This window comes from Microchirus variegatus (genome assembly GCF_963457635.1).
Source record: "Microchirus variegatus genome assembly, chromosome: 5".
Taxonomy (NCBI): Eukaryota; Metazoa; Chordata; class Actinopteri; order Pleuronectiformes; family Soleidae; genus Microchirus; species Microchirus variegatus.
This window is the reverse complement of record NC_139806.1, coordinates 2,145,810-2,161,981: the sequence shown is the minus strand read 5'-3', so window position 1 is coordinate 2,161,981 and position 16,172 is coordinate 2,145,810. Positions and strand designations below refer to the sequence as shown.

Below are 16,172 nucleotides of genomic sequence, written 5' to 3'. Positions count from 1 at the left end.
TTAAATCTGGCTTTATGTATGTATGGCATATCATCAATTATTAGAGAGTTAACTCCCCTGTTGTGCTTTGGCTAAATTATTATCTCCAAGCTCAAGAATGGACGTACCGCGTCATGATCTCATTTCTTTCCCCCTCCAGGTGGTGAAGGCGAAGACTGACACATCAAAGCGTTCACGAGAGCACTTCAAACATCATCATCATCAGGTCATCACAAAGCCAGAACCCAAACTCTACGGCACAAAAACCCTTAGATAGAATCACAGCCAGATCAAACCAAAGTGATCAGAGTCTCCCTGGTCATTATGACATAATGACCTTTAGTGACGCCAACGCTCCCGCAAGGACATTACATTAACAGACTGCATGTCTTGGATCGCGCTCAGATATCCAACCTGGAAGTACCCAACTTTCCCGCCACTTCCGACCTTTTTTTTAATTTGTTTCTTTATCTCGACGACAACACTCCCTGATGATCACAAGGAAATATGTCACTCTATTCCTGGTGGGCTCTTGTTTCCTGTTGGACTACAGCTCCCAGCATCCTCAGCTGTGGAGCAGGACTAAGGGCGCCGCGATGTCGGGTCGACGGGCGACCGGAGCGAGGGGCGCAAGGGTGTCGTCCGCTGGGCGAGCGGCGTCGCTAGAGGGCCCGACGAGGCCGAGGAAACGCGAGAGGTCGAGGATGCATCGCATTAAGAGAGGATGGGTGTGGAACCAGTTCTTTGTTTTGGAGGAATACATGGGAACCGAACCGCAGTATGTTGGAAAGGTAAGACAAGTTTGTTTTTGTGAATCTTAATTTTTTTTTTCTCTGAATTACAATATGCTGGATTTACCTGCTGACGAGACATTGGTCAATAACATGATATTATTAAGCACAGAGGACATCTCAGGTGCACTCACCATGGTTGAATGAATGTAGTGAAAAGGCTTTAGAACTCCCCCACAGTGTCCATTCAGGCAGAGCATTAGAGCACTGTTGACTTGAAAATCATTGGATTTTAACTTGAAATATGTACATAATACTTACTCTACATCGAGTGCCTCGGAAACCCTTTTCTCTTTGGACTGATATTTATATTAAACTCTCCCTTATTATTATGATGATGAGGAGGACAGTCTTTACTGTGATATTTGAATAGACCATCGCCCTTAAACTTGACGAGCGCCACACATCGTACACATTGCTGGTCATTCAGACCAAAATCTTCTTTTCCTCATGTGCTGTGTTTCATATAGTAGAGTAAATTATTGGATTTTTTGGGAAGTGGAAAGAAGCACCAACATTTGACTGAATTATTTTGAAAGATCCCATTAGCCACGTTCATTTCCAATCGTTTTTTACACCAGAATATCATTTACTGGGCTGATTTCAGTGATTTTGGTGTCAAATGATAGGTAAAATTCTTTTCCAAACATTTTCTCAAATAATGAACACAAATAGGCACAAACACAACATTATTCCAGCAAAACGTTGATTACAAATGTACAAAAATGGTCATTTGTACAATCATGGCATACAACAAACAAAATGTAAAATAACCAATTATAACCTGAACATCAGAACATCTGTAATGCGAATAAACCTTTTGTTCATTATTTTAGAAAATATTCTCAATAAATGGGAGAGAGAGAGATATAAAAAGTATTTCTGGTTTATTAATTAGAATTATTTACAATTTGACACCAAAATCACTGAGAAATGGTCCAGGAAATGAAATTCTGACGTAAAAGACGGTTGGAAATTAGCATGGCTAATGGGACTTTTCAAAAAAATGACCCAAGAGGTGCATTCAGTCAAATGTTGGTGCTTCTTTCCACTTGTGAATGATTGTTTTGCTAATCTGCTTGACCAATAGGCAAAGACTCCAGTTAGACAACACCCTTTTACTGGCTTTGTAAGAAAAAAATGACTTGCTGCTAGTTTTCAGACCTGTGTAATAGTTTTTTCCACCCAACCTGACAAGAAGGTGCAGATGGAATCGTAACACAACCTCAAGTCTCCTCATTGTGCTTCCCAAAACTGTACTGCGTTCTCAACAGTGTGTGTGTTTTCTCGAAGCAAAAGTGCATCCCTGAGTCTCCTGTGCATATAAATGTAATGTTTTGGATTGTGTTCCATGGATCGGACAAAACAAACCTTAAAAACACTCAACTTGGTCTCAATCTTTGCGTTATCGTCATGCAATCACGTCACGTATCTCAGAGAAATCGACTTATATGACAGTAGTGACGACAATGCTTGGCGTTCTGTTCCCACCGATGAAACGATTTGCAATAATCACCCTATTTCGTGACTCATATGCATCGCGTCTACAGTTGCTAATGCACTGTATGCACAGCAGCAGCAGCGACTGCAGGCGTCTTCTCTAATCATCTCACCACAGAGAAAATCACTTATCCACACAGGCTCCACATGACGGAGCTCGGGATGTGAATCACTCTGGCAGTCCGTCTTGCCAGCAGCTCTCCACCAGCCGGCCCGGCCGCCCTACCACTGTTGAACGGCAGCAGCTTTTTCCTCTGCAGGAAGCCTGAGACCTGTAGCTGGCAAACACACACACACACAGAGGGTGTAGGTGGTAAGGAGCATGCGAGAGTCTGGAAAAAAAACAGAACACCTGTTGGCAAATCAAATCTCCCGGAGTTATGTCAAATCGAGTCCACGTCAGACGTTGCAAAAGAAAAACAAGGAACGCAGCATAACCTAATCCCACGATGCAGGAGAGACCTGCTCTCTGGTTTGTTGTGAGCGGATAACCGAGTTACCGTGATGTCATTGTTTATCATTTAATAGAAGAAGCTTTTTCTTCTTCTACCCGATTCTTGAATAGGAAGTAAAAAACAACTCTGCCAGCTGTTGTTTTTTCCAAGAACCAGCAACTGTGCAGACTTATTCAGTTAGCATGAGCCCATTGTCGGATACAAATGACCCTCGCGCGCCCTCGCGGGTTTGCATGCTCTCGACGTGTTCTCTAGGCGTACGTTTCTCCGGCTTCTTCCCGCAGTCCAAAAACAAGTCAAGCTTAGTTTTGACGATCCAAATTTGACCGTAGGTGTGAATGGTTGTTAGTGTCTGTGTGGACCTGCGATAGATGGTGTCCAGTGTCTGTAAAAACAGTATTAGTTGTACTCTAAACACTTCAGGCTTGTGTTTATTCTGTCCCACTGTCTCTCCGTCCAGAGTGTATTTGAACTTCAAGCTGTGAACTTGATGTCGCGTGTGTATGTGCGTGATAAAGCACCAGCACACTTACATAATGCCATTATAAGCTCATGAGAGTCCCTTCTATTAATGACTTGCACTGATGAAGGTCCTTCTGCTATTGTTTTTACAGTGTGTGTGCAGGGAAGTGAAATACAAAAATTTTGGCTCACTTAGAAATTTCCTTATTTTTTAAGCAAAATCACTTTTTTTTCAATGAATATAACATTAAATGAATCAGAAATCCACTCTATACCAGTGTTTCCCAACCCTGGTCCTCAGGGAACACTGCCCCTTTTGAAGAAAATGGACAAAAGTTGAATTATAACATTTTTTGGGGGGAAAACCCACACATTTTTGTTCAAATCAAACTATTTTGTTTCAACTTTTGAAACATGTTTTAAATACTCACTAAAAAAAAAATCATGTTTCAACTTTTGTGATTTTTTTGTTTTTGTTTTTGGAGCAGGGCAACATCTAAAACATTGCAGGGCAGTGTTCTCTGAGGACCAGGGTTGGGAAACACTGTTCTATACATTGTTAATGTGGTAAATGACTATTCTAGCTGCAAACGTCGGTTTGGTTTTTAATGGAATATGTACATAGGTGTATAGAGCTCCATTTCCAGTGTTCTAATGGTACATTGTGTTTGCTAATGGCGTTAGAAGGCTATTGGATGATTAGAAAACCCTTGAAAACCCTTGTGCAATGATGTTAGCACAGCTGAAAACAGTTTTACTTTGAATAAAAGTCATTATTTGTAATCTTGTCAATGTCTTGACTATATTTTCTATTCATTTTGCAACTCTTTTGATGAATAAAAGTCTGACTTTTAATGGGAAAACACAACAAAATTGAATAGGTGACCCCACATTATTGAATGTCGTGAAGGAAGCTTGTTTATTACACACTTCTTACTTTGGAGACAAACTCATTAGAACAAAAAATAACCCTGCTTCGGCTGAGAAATCCATACACGTCTGTGATTTATTTACGATCGCCCGGCAACAGGTCACTTTCTGATGTGCACTTACAATCAGGCAAATAGCAGCGTTGGGCAGTAATTGGCAGTTTAGAGGTCAATCACCACATAATGATCGAATGCACAATCAGCAATCAACGCGTGGAAATCAAGCCTCAGTGTGTGTTTGCTTGCTGTCGGTATCGACTTTGATCAGCAGCTGTGTGCGGTCGGATCAGCGTAAAACGGTTCGGAACGTCCACTTCAGACGCAGGTGACCCAAGACATAAGAACCAAGACTTCTCAGCTGTCTTTATTTATGTTCAGTGAGCGTCTGGTGTACACGGAACACAGAGTGTATAGTGTTGTGTTTCATTATGTCCAGCTGTTTATTCTGCCCCCTACTGGACATCTGAAGGAAACAGTTCAAATGGCTTACGAGAGGAGCACACCCGTTTCTGAGACTTGTCAGTTGTCAGAATTCATTATACATAAAATACCGTTCAAAAGTTTGGGGTCACCTAGACAATTTGTTTTGTGTTTTCCATTAAAAGTCACACTTTTATTCATCAAAAGAGTGGCAAAATTAATAGAAAATATAGTCAAGACATTGACAAGATTAGAAATAATGACTTTTATTCAAAACAACTGTTTTCAGCTGTGCTAATATCATTGCACAAGGGTTTTACAATTATCCAATAGCCTTCTAAAGCCGTTAGCAAACACAATGTGCCACTCGAACACTGGAAAAGAAGGGTAACTTTTGAAGGGTAGTGTAAACAGTTAATTCATGTTAATTCATGTCATAATAGAGTTAAAATAAGGTTATGTATGCCCTGATACACTTTGACAGTGAGCTGAGTTTAGTCTCAAAAACAAAAAGTATCTCAGAATGACTTGGAAATGTTACAGAGTATTAGTCAGCATCGCCCTGAACAAGGATGCGTTGGAAATATTAGCATATCTCTTAAGGAATTATTTTAATGAATTTTTGAAAATCATGAAATTATCCATTTACCCTGATACACTTTGACAGTGAGCTGACTTTTGTCAAAAAAACAAAAAGTATCTTGGAATGACTTCAAATTTACCATCATTATAGTCGGTATCGCCCTGAACAAGGATCCGTTGAAAATATTTGCAAACCTCTTAAGGAATAATTTTAATGAATTTTTGAAAATCATGAAATGATCCATTTGCCCTGATACACTTTGACAGTGAGCTGACTTTTTAAAAAAAACAAAAAGTATCTCGGAATGACTTGGAAATGTTACACAGTATTAGTTAGCGTCGCCCTGAACAAGGATCCGTTGGAAATGTTGGCATATCTCTTAACCCTGTAAGACCCAAATTAAGAAAAACCTAAAAAAAAAATTATTTGACCATTCAGATGTTGTTGTAGGAGGCCTTTGATGCAGAAATCAAAGAGTTTTTGGAAAAAAAATGTTTATGTACGTTTTTAGAGAAACGTTGTAATTTTACAACATTGGGCTTTGGTAGTAGCAGAATTTCTGTGTTTTTACTCACTTTGTCTGAACAAAAATTCACAACAACTAAGGGTTTATTTGCAAGTTTGATTGCTTACTTAGCTCCATAAATGTATATAACATTTAAAAATAATCACACATTAGTCATATGTTTATGAAATCATTTAATAAATGAAAATACATAAATCAATAAACAGGATAAAACTCTAGCTTTTTCTTGCAACTTCTTCATTCCTTTTTTCTTTTCATGACAAACTTTCATTGTTAGTGAAAGTCCTAAAAACAGTTCTTGTCCTCTGAAAAGCAAAGGTGAACATCACACTTGCTGCATTGTGTGTTGGTGAATCCTTTATTGCAGCATCCTCTCCCTGTCTTCATGTCTTTACGTACATCCAACAACAGGTGTGCACATCTCTTGGATGGTCTCTTCTGAGCATTCAGAGGCTTCATGATGTCACTGTCTGTGTTGCTGGACTCTCTTTGCCTTAAGATCATATCCAGACCAGAAAAATCTGTGTTGGGACTGATGAAATATTTTTTCGGCCAGCGACACCTGTCACAGTGCATGATGTGTTTGTGTGTTTTTGGCTCAAAGTCCATGTAATTATCAGCTAGACAGTCCATGGGTGGTTGGTTTTCTTTGTCCACTTGTTGACAAACATCTTCATCTGAGTCTTCATCAGTGTCATTGAGTTCCATTTTCAACTTCACTCTCATCCAGTTTGGATGATATCAATCACATCCTGTACACTGTATCACGGCTCTCTCTCCTTGCTGGTGGCATTCTGGAAAAAAAAACAATGAATTAACATATATAAATATGCTTTGTATATAGTAGTACATAACCTGAAGGAATAGATAGGGTGGTGGACCAAGTTCTCTGGGTAGAAATGTTTTCAAGGCAGACAATACTGTCTGCTGATTGTAAGTCGCTTTAGACTAAAGCATCTGCTAAATGCCCTAAATGTAAATGTAATTGTCTGAGCCTATGGTCTCTACTTATCATACTAAAAGAAAAACATGCAAACCCCCACTTACATCCACACCCCACATTCAGGAACATTTACACCTTTCCCAGAACTGAATTGTCTGTTGATATCCTCTTTGTGGACAAATACATGGGATTTTAGCTCAATCTGATCAAATTAACTATGTATTTTTTTAGACATAAAACTTTAAAAACAGTCAAATTTGACCAGGACACAACACAAGGGTATAATGTATGTAATGTATACTGTTCATGTATAAAGAAAATACTCTGTTTCAGGCAGTGGTGTTGTGGAGGGAATACAACCTGTCTGTGTCCACTGTAACAAGCCTGCTATTTTTGCTACCACCAAGACCCAGTGTTGTAAAATTACAACAATTATGTAACAAGCTCTAAATGAAATTTGATGCATCTATTTCACAATAACCAAATATGTACATATGTACAAAAAAAAATATAAAAGACATTTTACTTACTTTAATCTGATGAATCCAGTCCAATGAAACTAAGAGATTTTGTTCGGAGGAAATCTTGAAAAGTTGTGTTCGTTCATGGCCATAAAGTGGGACTTATATACAAATGTAACATCCACTAACATTGTTAGACTGAACAATAAGACCCAATGACTATGTACATGTGGTAAAAAACCAGATAAAATATAACAGACAGTTTTTTGGGATGGCTAAAGTTAACGTTGTAAATTTACAACCGTGGGTCTTACAGGGTTAAAGGGGAAGTAAGTAGTTTATAGTGACATCTAGAGGAGAGGCTGAAATTTACAACAAAGACCTGCTGCTCTGCTCACCCCCTCCCTTCCCTGAGCGCTACGGTATCTGCAGCTGGTCAAATGTCGTCCTCGTCGTCTTTCTCCCTGTCAGCAGATGAGGTTCGTGAGGCGAGGGAGAGGGCGAGCTACCGCGGCCGTAGCAGACGAAGCGGAGAGAGAGGAGGCGGGACTTCCGCTACAAGTAAAGCGACGCTTGATTTGTTCTCTCGCGTTTGTCCTTACAGGCTCCGGCAGAAACATGGCGTCTCGCTGCTAACGGTGGCTATGCGACCGCGGCCTGCGACCATGTTATTTTAAATGACTTTTTGAAACACTACGAAAATGAAACAAAGAATATTATACAGTGACAACACACATTAGACAATGCAGGAGCACATAATATGTATACAAAAGTGGATTTTGTGTAATATAAACCCATAAATACTACATATTGTGCCTTTAAGGAATAATTTTGATGATATTTTCAAAATCATGAAATTATCCATTTGCCCTGATACACTTTGACAGTGAGCTGACTTTTTTCAAAAAAACAAAAAGTATCTCGGAATGACTTGAAATTTACACTCATAATAGTCGGTATCGCCCTGAACAAGGATCCGTATCTCTTACTGAAAAATTTTGATGAATTTTTGAAAATCAGGAAATGGTCCATTGTAGTATGCTACTTATAAATGTGAGTAAGCACCTCGTTAATGGTGAATATGTGTTCCTTAATATAAAGTTTTACCAAAAAGATTAGCAATATGGATAAAGTTGAAGTCAGAGAACAAGAAAAAAGATAAATGAAAACATTATTAACACCCAAGTCCATCAATAACTACTTATTTATCAGACACCTTATTTTTTTCCTTGTTGCCATCACTGCTATATTCAGCATTTCCTTCAGGGAGCATGAGGTTATTATTATGGCACATTTACACCGTTTAAGTTGTAATGAGCCACTGTCTGCCTCTGTCGTTCGGCAAAGATAAACAAACGGAGGTTATCTGATGAACATTTACTGTTCTTATCAGCGCTGGAGTCTCGAGGTCAATGTCACTTCTATGATTTGTTTCTGCCTCTTCTCTGTAAACAGACAAAGAACGAACGCAAACACGGAAAATAGAGATATCTGCAAGACACAATGTACACAATACCCTAGCATAAAATAAAAAAATACTGCATGTACTCACACACAATGAGGTGTGTGATAAAGGGCCTTGTCGAAGACGCCTCGCTTTGCATGATTCAGCCAAAGAAATAGTCTTGGCACCATGACCTGAGATCAGCCAGCGCCTACATGCGTGACAAAAGAAAATCAGGTTGGCAACTGAGTGCATTTTAAACTTCTCTAAGCTCTGCTTTTCGGTTGTTGGCTCAGCAACAGGCTGAGGTGGGGAGGGGGGGCTAGAGAACACATGCACAGGGCTAAAGAGTTAGTCAGGCTGAATGGCTCTAATCATGCTCAGCCAGAGAGGACTTGTGCCCAGGGGCTCCTAATTAATGCTGTTGGTGCTAATAGCAGTGTTACGACTTTATTATCACAGGAGAAGGCAGCACTTGGTGAAAGGAGGCGGGTGGGCAGTGGGGGGGGTTGTTGAGCAGAAGGAATCTGATGACCTTTACCACTTAGTGTCAGAGCCATTAGTGCAAAAAAAGCCAGATTGAGTCTGTGCAGGTTTGGATGCTTCAGGCACAGAGCAAAAGTTCAGCCAGAAACAGAAACAGAAACAGAGTAGATTTGGATGCATTTTTTGTTGCCCCGAAAACTACAGTTGTCTACGGAAGTGTCTAGCGAAGTGACATGAGAAAAAAAAAAGAAGAACATTTTTTTTTAGACTTTGAAACTCGAGATCTCGAGTTTCCAAAAAATGATTAAAAAAAATAGTTTTTCAAAAACAATTTGTTTTCAAATTTTTTGGAAAGTCAATATCTTGAGTTTCCCAAAAAATTATGAAAAATCTTGTTTTGTTGAGAGATTTTTTTTTTCTCCTCATGTCACCTCAGGGGCTCCGTAGTTGTCTTAATCCGCTATAAATAAAAAAAAGCGATAGCGTTACTTTAGAGACTCATTTTAACAATCGGGAGCCACGAAAACATGACGTCACGCGTCTTTTTCTGGTCAGTCGCCCAGCAATAAAAAAAAATATTTCCTTTTTTAACTTTTTTAACAAAACTGAATAACTTAATATGCACAAAACAAAAACAAGTACAAAAATGAACGTTTAGAAATGGCTTTTAATCTTTATTGGGCTCATTTCGAATGTCGGACCGGACCAGCCATTTTTGTCGTCCTTTGTAAGGCGAGAAGCGAAGTTGCTGAAGCGTATCAATGAAGGCCGTCTGTGTTTGTGGAATCATTGTTAGCATGTTATTAGCATAGAAGTTTCACTTTTTTCCTTTGGTTTAGTCAACTTTACTCAACAGACATGATATTTCTGTCACTGGTTATACATTCTCTGAGGTCCCTAGATGTCCTTAGACATCAAGAACATGCCTATGAATTAATTATTCATTTTCGTACAGTCAGGGCTTAACAGGTTGAAGCAGACTCACTGTAAACTGTATTATGTGTTTGTCCCACTTTATAATCACTGCTTTGCAGATGAAACTTTATTTTTTTCTAATAAAAAGTCAACGCTTTGACAAAATTAACGTCACACCGGACGCAAGTTTTTCCCCATTATTTTGGTGCGGAAAAGCAGCTGAATCAGATGTATCTCTTAGAACAAAAATGCAATGGTCATGGGAATGGAAGTTCGAGGATAAAGCTGGAGGCTTTATTGTATTATTTTTTGTCAACCACTACTTTGTTGTCTCCCAGTGCAACAGTGTGGCTTTTATTTAAGTCTTTGGAAACAATGGGGCCTTGTGGCGCAGAGGAATACGATATATCACACTGTCACACACGCTCGCATTGGTAATAAATGTTATAAAGTACAAGAAAATAAGAATAAAACATTTGGATTCTACTGAAGTTGCAAGGTTCTGCTGTTACTTACTGACTCTTTTGAACATTTTTTGCTTTTCTGGTGGGACTTATGTTTTAGTTTCAGACTTTGGAATTCTGTTTTATGAATTTGGTAATGTTTTACTGTTGTGGATTTTTCTTGAGTTTCAAACTTTTTGTTACATTTGTTAGTTTTGCCTGTTTAATTGTGTCCAGTTTCCCTCCTTTCGGATCAGCTACCACACCTTTGTTTTTCACATTTTTTTTGTATTTCAGTTGCCTGCTGAGGTTTCCACTTTTGGTTTTTCACATTTTTTTCAAATCCAAAGCAAAGCTAAATTTGGTACAGAAGATGGCTGGCTATTATGCCATTCATATATATATATATAGTTTATATGACATTTCAGTATGCAGACCATCCTGTTTCATATCACTCTCACATTTAATAGGAAACCATAAGTTGCCACTCCACTGTGACAAAACCGATGCATGGCTCTGTTTACACAAGCTGTTCAAAACCATTTTCCTCCTCCTAATATTAACCAAGGTGCTTCTGAGACATGACTCAGAATTTTAAACTCAATTAAATATCTGGTGCAACAGTGCAGGGTCATTGCACACCTGCCATCCTCAATGCAGCTATAGAGATCTCACATAAAATAAATAATAATAATAATGTATACTGCTTGTGTGAGAGCTGCAAGCAAGGCCAACGACTCCCTGTGACGGGTGGGGGCGGGAATGGAGACTATAGATGTTTACAAATTGAGTAATGAAAACAGAATGAAAAATACTGCATGGGATTTGGAGGCAAATTACAGTTTTAAGACGCCGTCTCTTTCTGTTTGTTCGTGGCTTATTCCCCGACGCCACAGCTGCATCGTCCAAACGGCAAATTCATCACAAGCACTTCAAGACACTGATGTGTTATATATATTTATATATGCTGCATATTATAATGTCTGCTCGTTCCCCACGTGTACAGTGTTTGAGGTGTTGCACACAAACTGCCCTGTAAACACTGACGTATTAGGCACAAGCCCAAAGGTTCGTCGGAGTAAGATCTTGAGTCTAGCGATTGTAAATTCACACAACATGATCAGCGTCACCATTAGGAGCCTGGAATAGCAACGCTTCCTGCTCACTGACTCGGTCTCTGATCGGCCGGACGGCTGCAGTCGTTGCAGAATTCCAACTACTTTTTGTGATAGGATGGAAATCTGGAATGCATCAGCAACATTTAAATAAGATTGGGGGATTTTGCCATTGAGTTTGACTTGAAGAACTTGAATTTAGAAAAGAAAATGGCTCACAGAATTAAACAATTTAATTAGCTAACAGGCCCATGGTTGGGGTAGTGGTTAGCACTCTTGCCTTTGCAGCAAGAAGACCCGGGTTCCTGGGTTCGAGCCCCATTTGGAACTTTTTGGAAGTTTGCATGTTCTCCCCGTGTGTGTGAGTTTTCTCCGGCTTCCTCCCACAGTCCAAAAACATGCGATATGGGGATTTGGTGAATTGGTGTGAGAGTGAGAGTGTGTCAGCTCCAATGTCCATGATCCAATGGACCAATGGTCAGCTGAGATAGGCAAAGCACCCCCCGCGACCCTCTGGTGGAGGATAAAGCGGTAAATAATGGATGGATGGAATTAGCTAACATGGTGTAAATGGTCTGAAATAAGCGTGCAACAAAACCTCTGCAGTACTTGGGTCAGCCTGTCTCGTGTCTTCCGCGTCAAGCAAACTGGGAGAAACTGTCTTGACGTCAGTGCTGTGAAGAATTGGGAAAACCCAGTGCCTTTAGTTTACAGTGGTTTGGCACATTCGTCACATACAGAGAAGACACCGTATCAGCCATACTAATACTGGGAAACACTGTCAAAACGGCTGTGTTGTCATTGATTACTAAAGATGATTCTGCACAGTAGCTGTTTCAGTTGAGGCGATTATTGTGTACACTACAGCCTCACGTCATCTTTCCTTGGCAGGAGTGGATCAACGATGCGGCCTCTGAGGTTGTAGGTTTGGACCATTTTTCCCTCTGACCGTTCACAGCACAACACAAAACTGCTGCTGCTCAATGGAATCATTTTTTTGTGGGGGTTTGGCTTCATTCTGAGAAAGGAAATCTAGAGCATCTGTAGTGAACGAGTCCCCTGAAACCAGACTGTCTGACACAAAAAATCACCTTGTAGTCAAAGTCACTGATATTACATTTTTTTTTTTGTTCTTCATCCATCTGCTGCTTGATGTAATATTAACTGAAGCTCATCATCTGCGTGGGGCTTCATACGCAGCACAAGCAAAGTGCTTTGTGAGTGTATATTATCTTTTTTCGAAAACCGAACCGATAGTGAAATGTTTCAGAATATCATTCATTTTTTAAAGCAATGAGCTACATTTGGATTGCAGGCACGTGGAGTCTTGCAGGATGGAGGAGAGGAGGAAGTCGGAATCATAGGCAAAAAAAAAAAACGCCTCCAGAGTAAATAATTCTTTACCCCTGGTCTGAAGAGAGTTCTTCTCCTGAGACAAATTCACGCTTTAGAGCAGGAGTAGTCGTGTGCAGTGCTCGCACACATTGGCATGTGGCTGACGACACTTTGTGGGTATACAGTATAGGTTGAGGTGGAACCTCCCTGCATTTTTCACTCCACTGGTCACTTGTGACAAATAAGGTTGTATTTCCCATAGTGCAACATCAGCAGAACTGTGCGTGTGGGTGTGTGTGTCTGTGTGTGCTCTACATGTTGTGTGGACCTTAATACGGTGTGACTTTTTTTGTTGTGGACAAAAAGCAAGGGTAAATCAGGGTGATTCTCAATCCTGGTGCTGGGAATCTGCATTGCACCTGCGTGTTTTAGATGTTTCTCAGCTCCAAGGCACCTGATTCAAACTCATCAGCGAGCTCTGCAGAAGCCTGATAATGACCCCTTTTTTTGAATTGGCATGTTTCTGTGCAAGCAACTTCTAAAATATGCAGGGTCCTGGGGACCAACTGCGTCAAATTGGGATTCTCTTAAATTTGGGCGTAATTGTGGTTCTAGATTAACTTGAAGGTTTGGTAGATTGTTTGGAGAAGAAGAAGAAGGTAATGTTCTTTATCAGAGTTTTTGACCACGTTGGAAAGCTTTAAATTAAGATGCATCCAAATTCCAGCACCAAATCTGAAGCTCCAAAAGTCTTACGACTACATACTGAAAATGTAATATTGTAGAACTAGCACAAGTGTTTCAATGTGTGTGTGTGTTGCTGCATACGTCAAAGCTTTTTCTTAAAAGTGGGAGTGGTGACCTTTCTTTAAAAAGAAGAATAACCTCCTCCTGATTGCAAAGTTACATGAATTATGGCCACAGTCTTCCTTTTGTGTTTCTGAGCCACAACAGTGTCACATATGGAAGTGTTGCTATCAAAGTGCAGTTGACCTTTAAATGAAAAATGTCATAATCTCATTCATTTATCAAATTAGACATTTGCGTTCAACGTTTTTTTCATAATTAGCTCATGAATTATTTATTCCTGGACACATTGTGTTTTAAGTCGCTCGCTCCTAATCGTTTCAATCCTTAAGTTCAAATGGACATTCGAACGCTGTCTTCTGGACGGTGGACAGCGAGGACATTTAAGACCCTCGTCTTGTGTGTCCACTTCTAATAACCTTGATCCTTCCCTATATTCTGTGGCTTAAACTTAACATCTATGCTTCAGGAACAACCGATCAAGATTTAGTAGGTTTGGATCTTAATTTGTGTGTCTAATCCACTGACGGCAGGCAAAGTAAACAATTTCTTGTTTTTAAGATTGCCAGAACATGGCAGACAACCGGGGGATATCGATTCATCCCAGTCCCACAATGTTTGTGCTTTCACATCTACTTTGTTTGTTGACATCTAAAATAGCCATAGAGCGTCTGGTCGTTAATTGTCAGTTGAACTTGGACTGTGGACCAGAGAACTCCACCAAAACTGCTCACAAACATGTCATAGTTTCCCTATTTGCCTTTCGTCATTTGGTTCATCAAATTAACTCCATAAAGGTTTTCCAAACACTACCATTATGTGCACAGCCATGGAAAAACCAGGAACAAGGGCCAATTCCAATTCCTATCTTAACCCTCAAGCTCAACCCTTCATCTTAACTGGCCCTCAAAGTGTTGAGGGTTATTTTGTCACTTAGAAATGGGACACCCCTTAAATGCAGATATGTCTTCAGACTGTAGGGGGCAGAATAACGGGAAAGCTGCGTCCAGTCTGTCAACTCCAAAAAAGAAGGATAAGAAGAAGACATTTACGTCAGGATTATTTATTACGATCCGTTTGTCAGTCAAGTTATTATGTTGTCAGTTAGTTATAAGATGATACTCATACAAATACCACAACCACGGACATATTCAGCTGACAGTTACCACACACCATGGCTTATTGAAAAGTAAACCATAGCAAACCATCGCCTGTCCGCACCGGCCGGCTATTGACAAAAGATCGTAAAATAAAAAATAAATGATACGCACCAATGACGTCAGTAATCTATAATATGGGCCTAAACTAAGATAATACAATGGTTTTCATCATTTTTATATCTCTATTAACAAAGAAAATACATAATTTGTAGCATACTCTTTTTGCTGCTTTCGCTGCCATCTTTGTTATGTGAAAACAAGCAATGCATTCTGGGTAGCCCTTGCTCCCAAGGGTGGTCTCGGAAAATCTCAATATTGAGGGCGATACAGCCCTTAAACTTGCCCCTCTACTTAATTTTTCTGAGAATCAGGACAGCACTTGCACTAGCGGGAGCGCATTTTTGAGATTGAGGGTTAAGCAAGGAATTGGAATTCACCCCAAGTCTCCCTGACGGGCATTTTGAGTTATATACAGATTCTGAAAGTATGTGGCCATATGTGGCCATTTTAATGTATGCACAAACTGGAATGAACTCATAAAAGGCTGCTAGGTTTGTTCCCCCATTGGTTAGAACAAATTACAGAAACACAATTTTGTCTCACACAAGTAAGATGGACAAAACCACAAATCGGACCCAACAAAAGTGCATGCCACTATTCAATCCAAGAGAAGAGACTCAAAACTTTTTCATCACACTTTTATTCATCAAAAGAGTTGCAAAATGAATAGAAAATATAGTCAAGACATTGACAAATTAGAAATAAGCAATAAGCAAACCTGTTTTCAGCTGCGCTAACATCATTGCACAAGGGTTTTCTAATCATCCAATAGCCTTCTAACGCCATTAGCAAACACAATGTACCATTAGGACACTGAAAATGGGCCTCTATACACCTTTGTACATATTCCATTAAAAACCAGACGTTTGCAGCTAGAATAGTCGTTTACCACATTAACAAGGTATAGAGAGTATACCTCAATATTGAATTCTCACCCTGACAACAGAGCAGAGCTGGCTGTTTTGCTGCAGTCACTACAGAACTTCCTACGTGCATCTCTTATGGCCTTTTGGGTGGGGTGGGGCGGGAAGATATATCACCTCATTGCCCTCATTACATACAGTATGTCTGCCTGACCTTTGCGCTGGCACCTCCATCTGTCACTGTATAGGCACAAGTGCTTAGCAAGATGACCTCTCTGGAGCATATGGACCATAATATAGTGAGGTCTTCAAAATGCCAGACGTACCCAATGCCAGACCCTTAAAGTGAAGTTTGCAGTATTTGGGTGAGAAACTTCAGCTGGGACCCTTCAAGTAGTTGTTAATGAACGAATGGATGAGCCGCTAATAACATACGGTACTGCATTATGCCAAAAATCAAGTACAAAGCGGTTAAGTACGTCTGAACATGGAGAC

At 39.9% G+C, this 16,172-nt stretch overlaps 1 protein-coding gene across 1 annotated transcript in view; it reads left to right on the top strand.

Annotated features, from left to right (window-relative positions):
- Positions 1–470: 470 nt before the first annotated feature.
- LOC310927585 (cadherin-12-like) overlaps positions 471–16,172 on the top strand; it is a gene marked incomplete at both ends in the record, with an annotated part of 50,088 nt that continues 34,386 nt past the window's right edge. The window contains one exon of the mRNA XM_083889906.1: positions 471–770. Within this exon, the coding sequence (XP_083746032.1) occupies positions 471–770 (300 nt within the window). The remainder of the gene's footprint in view (positions 771–16,172) is intronic.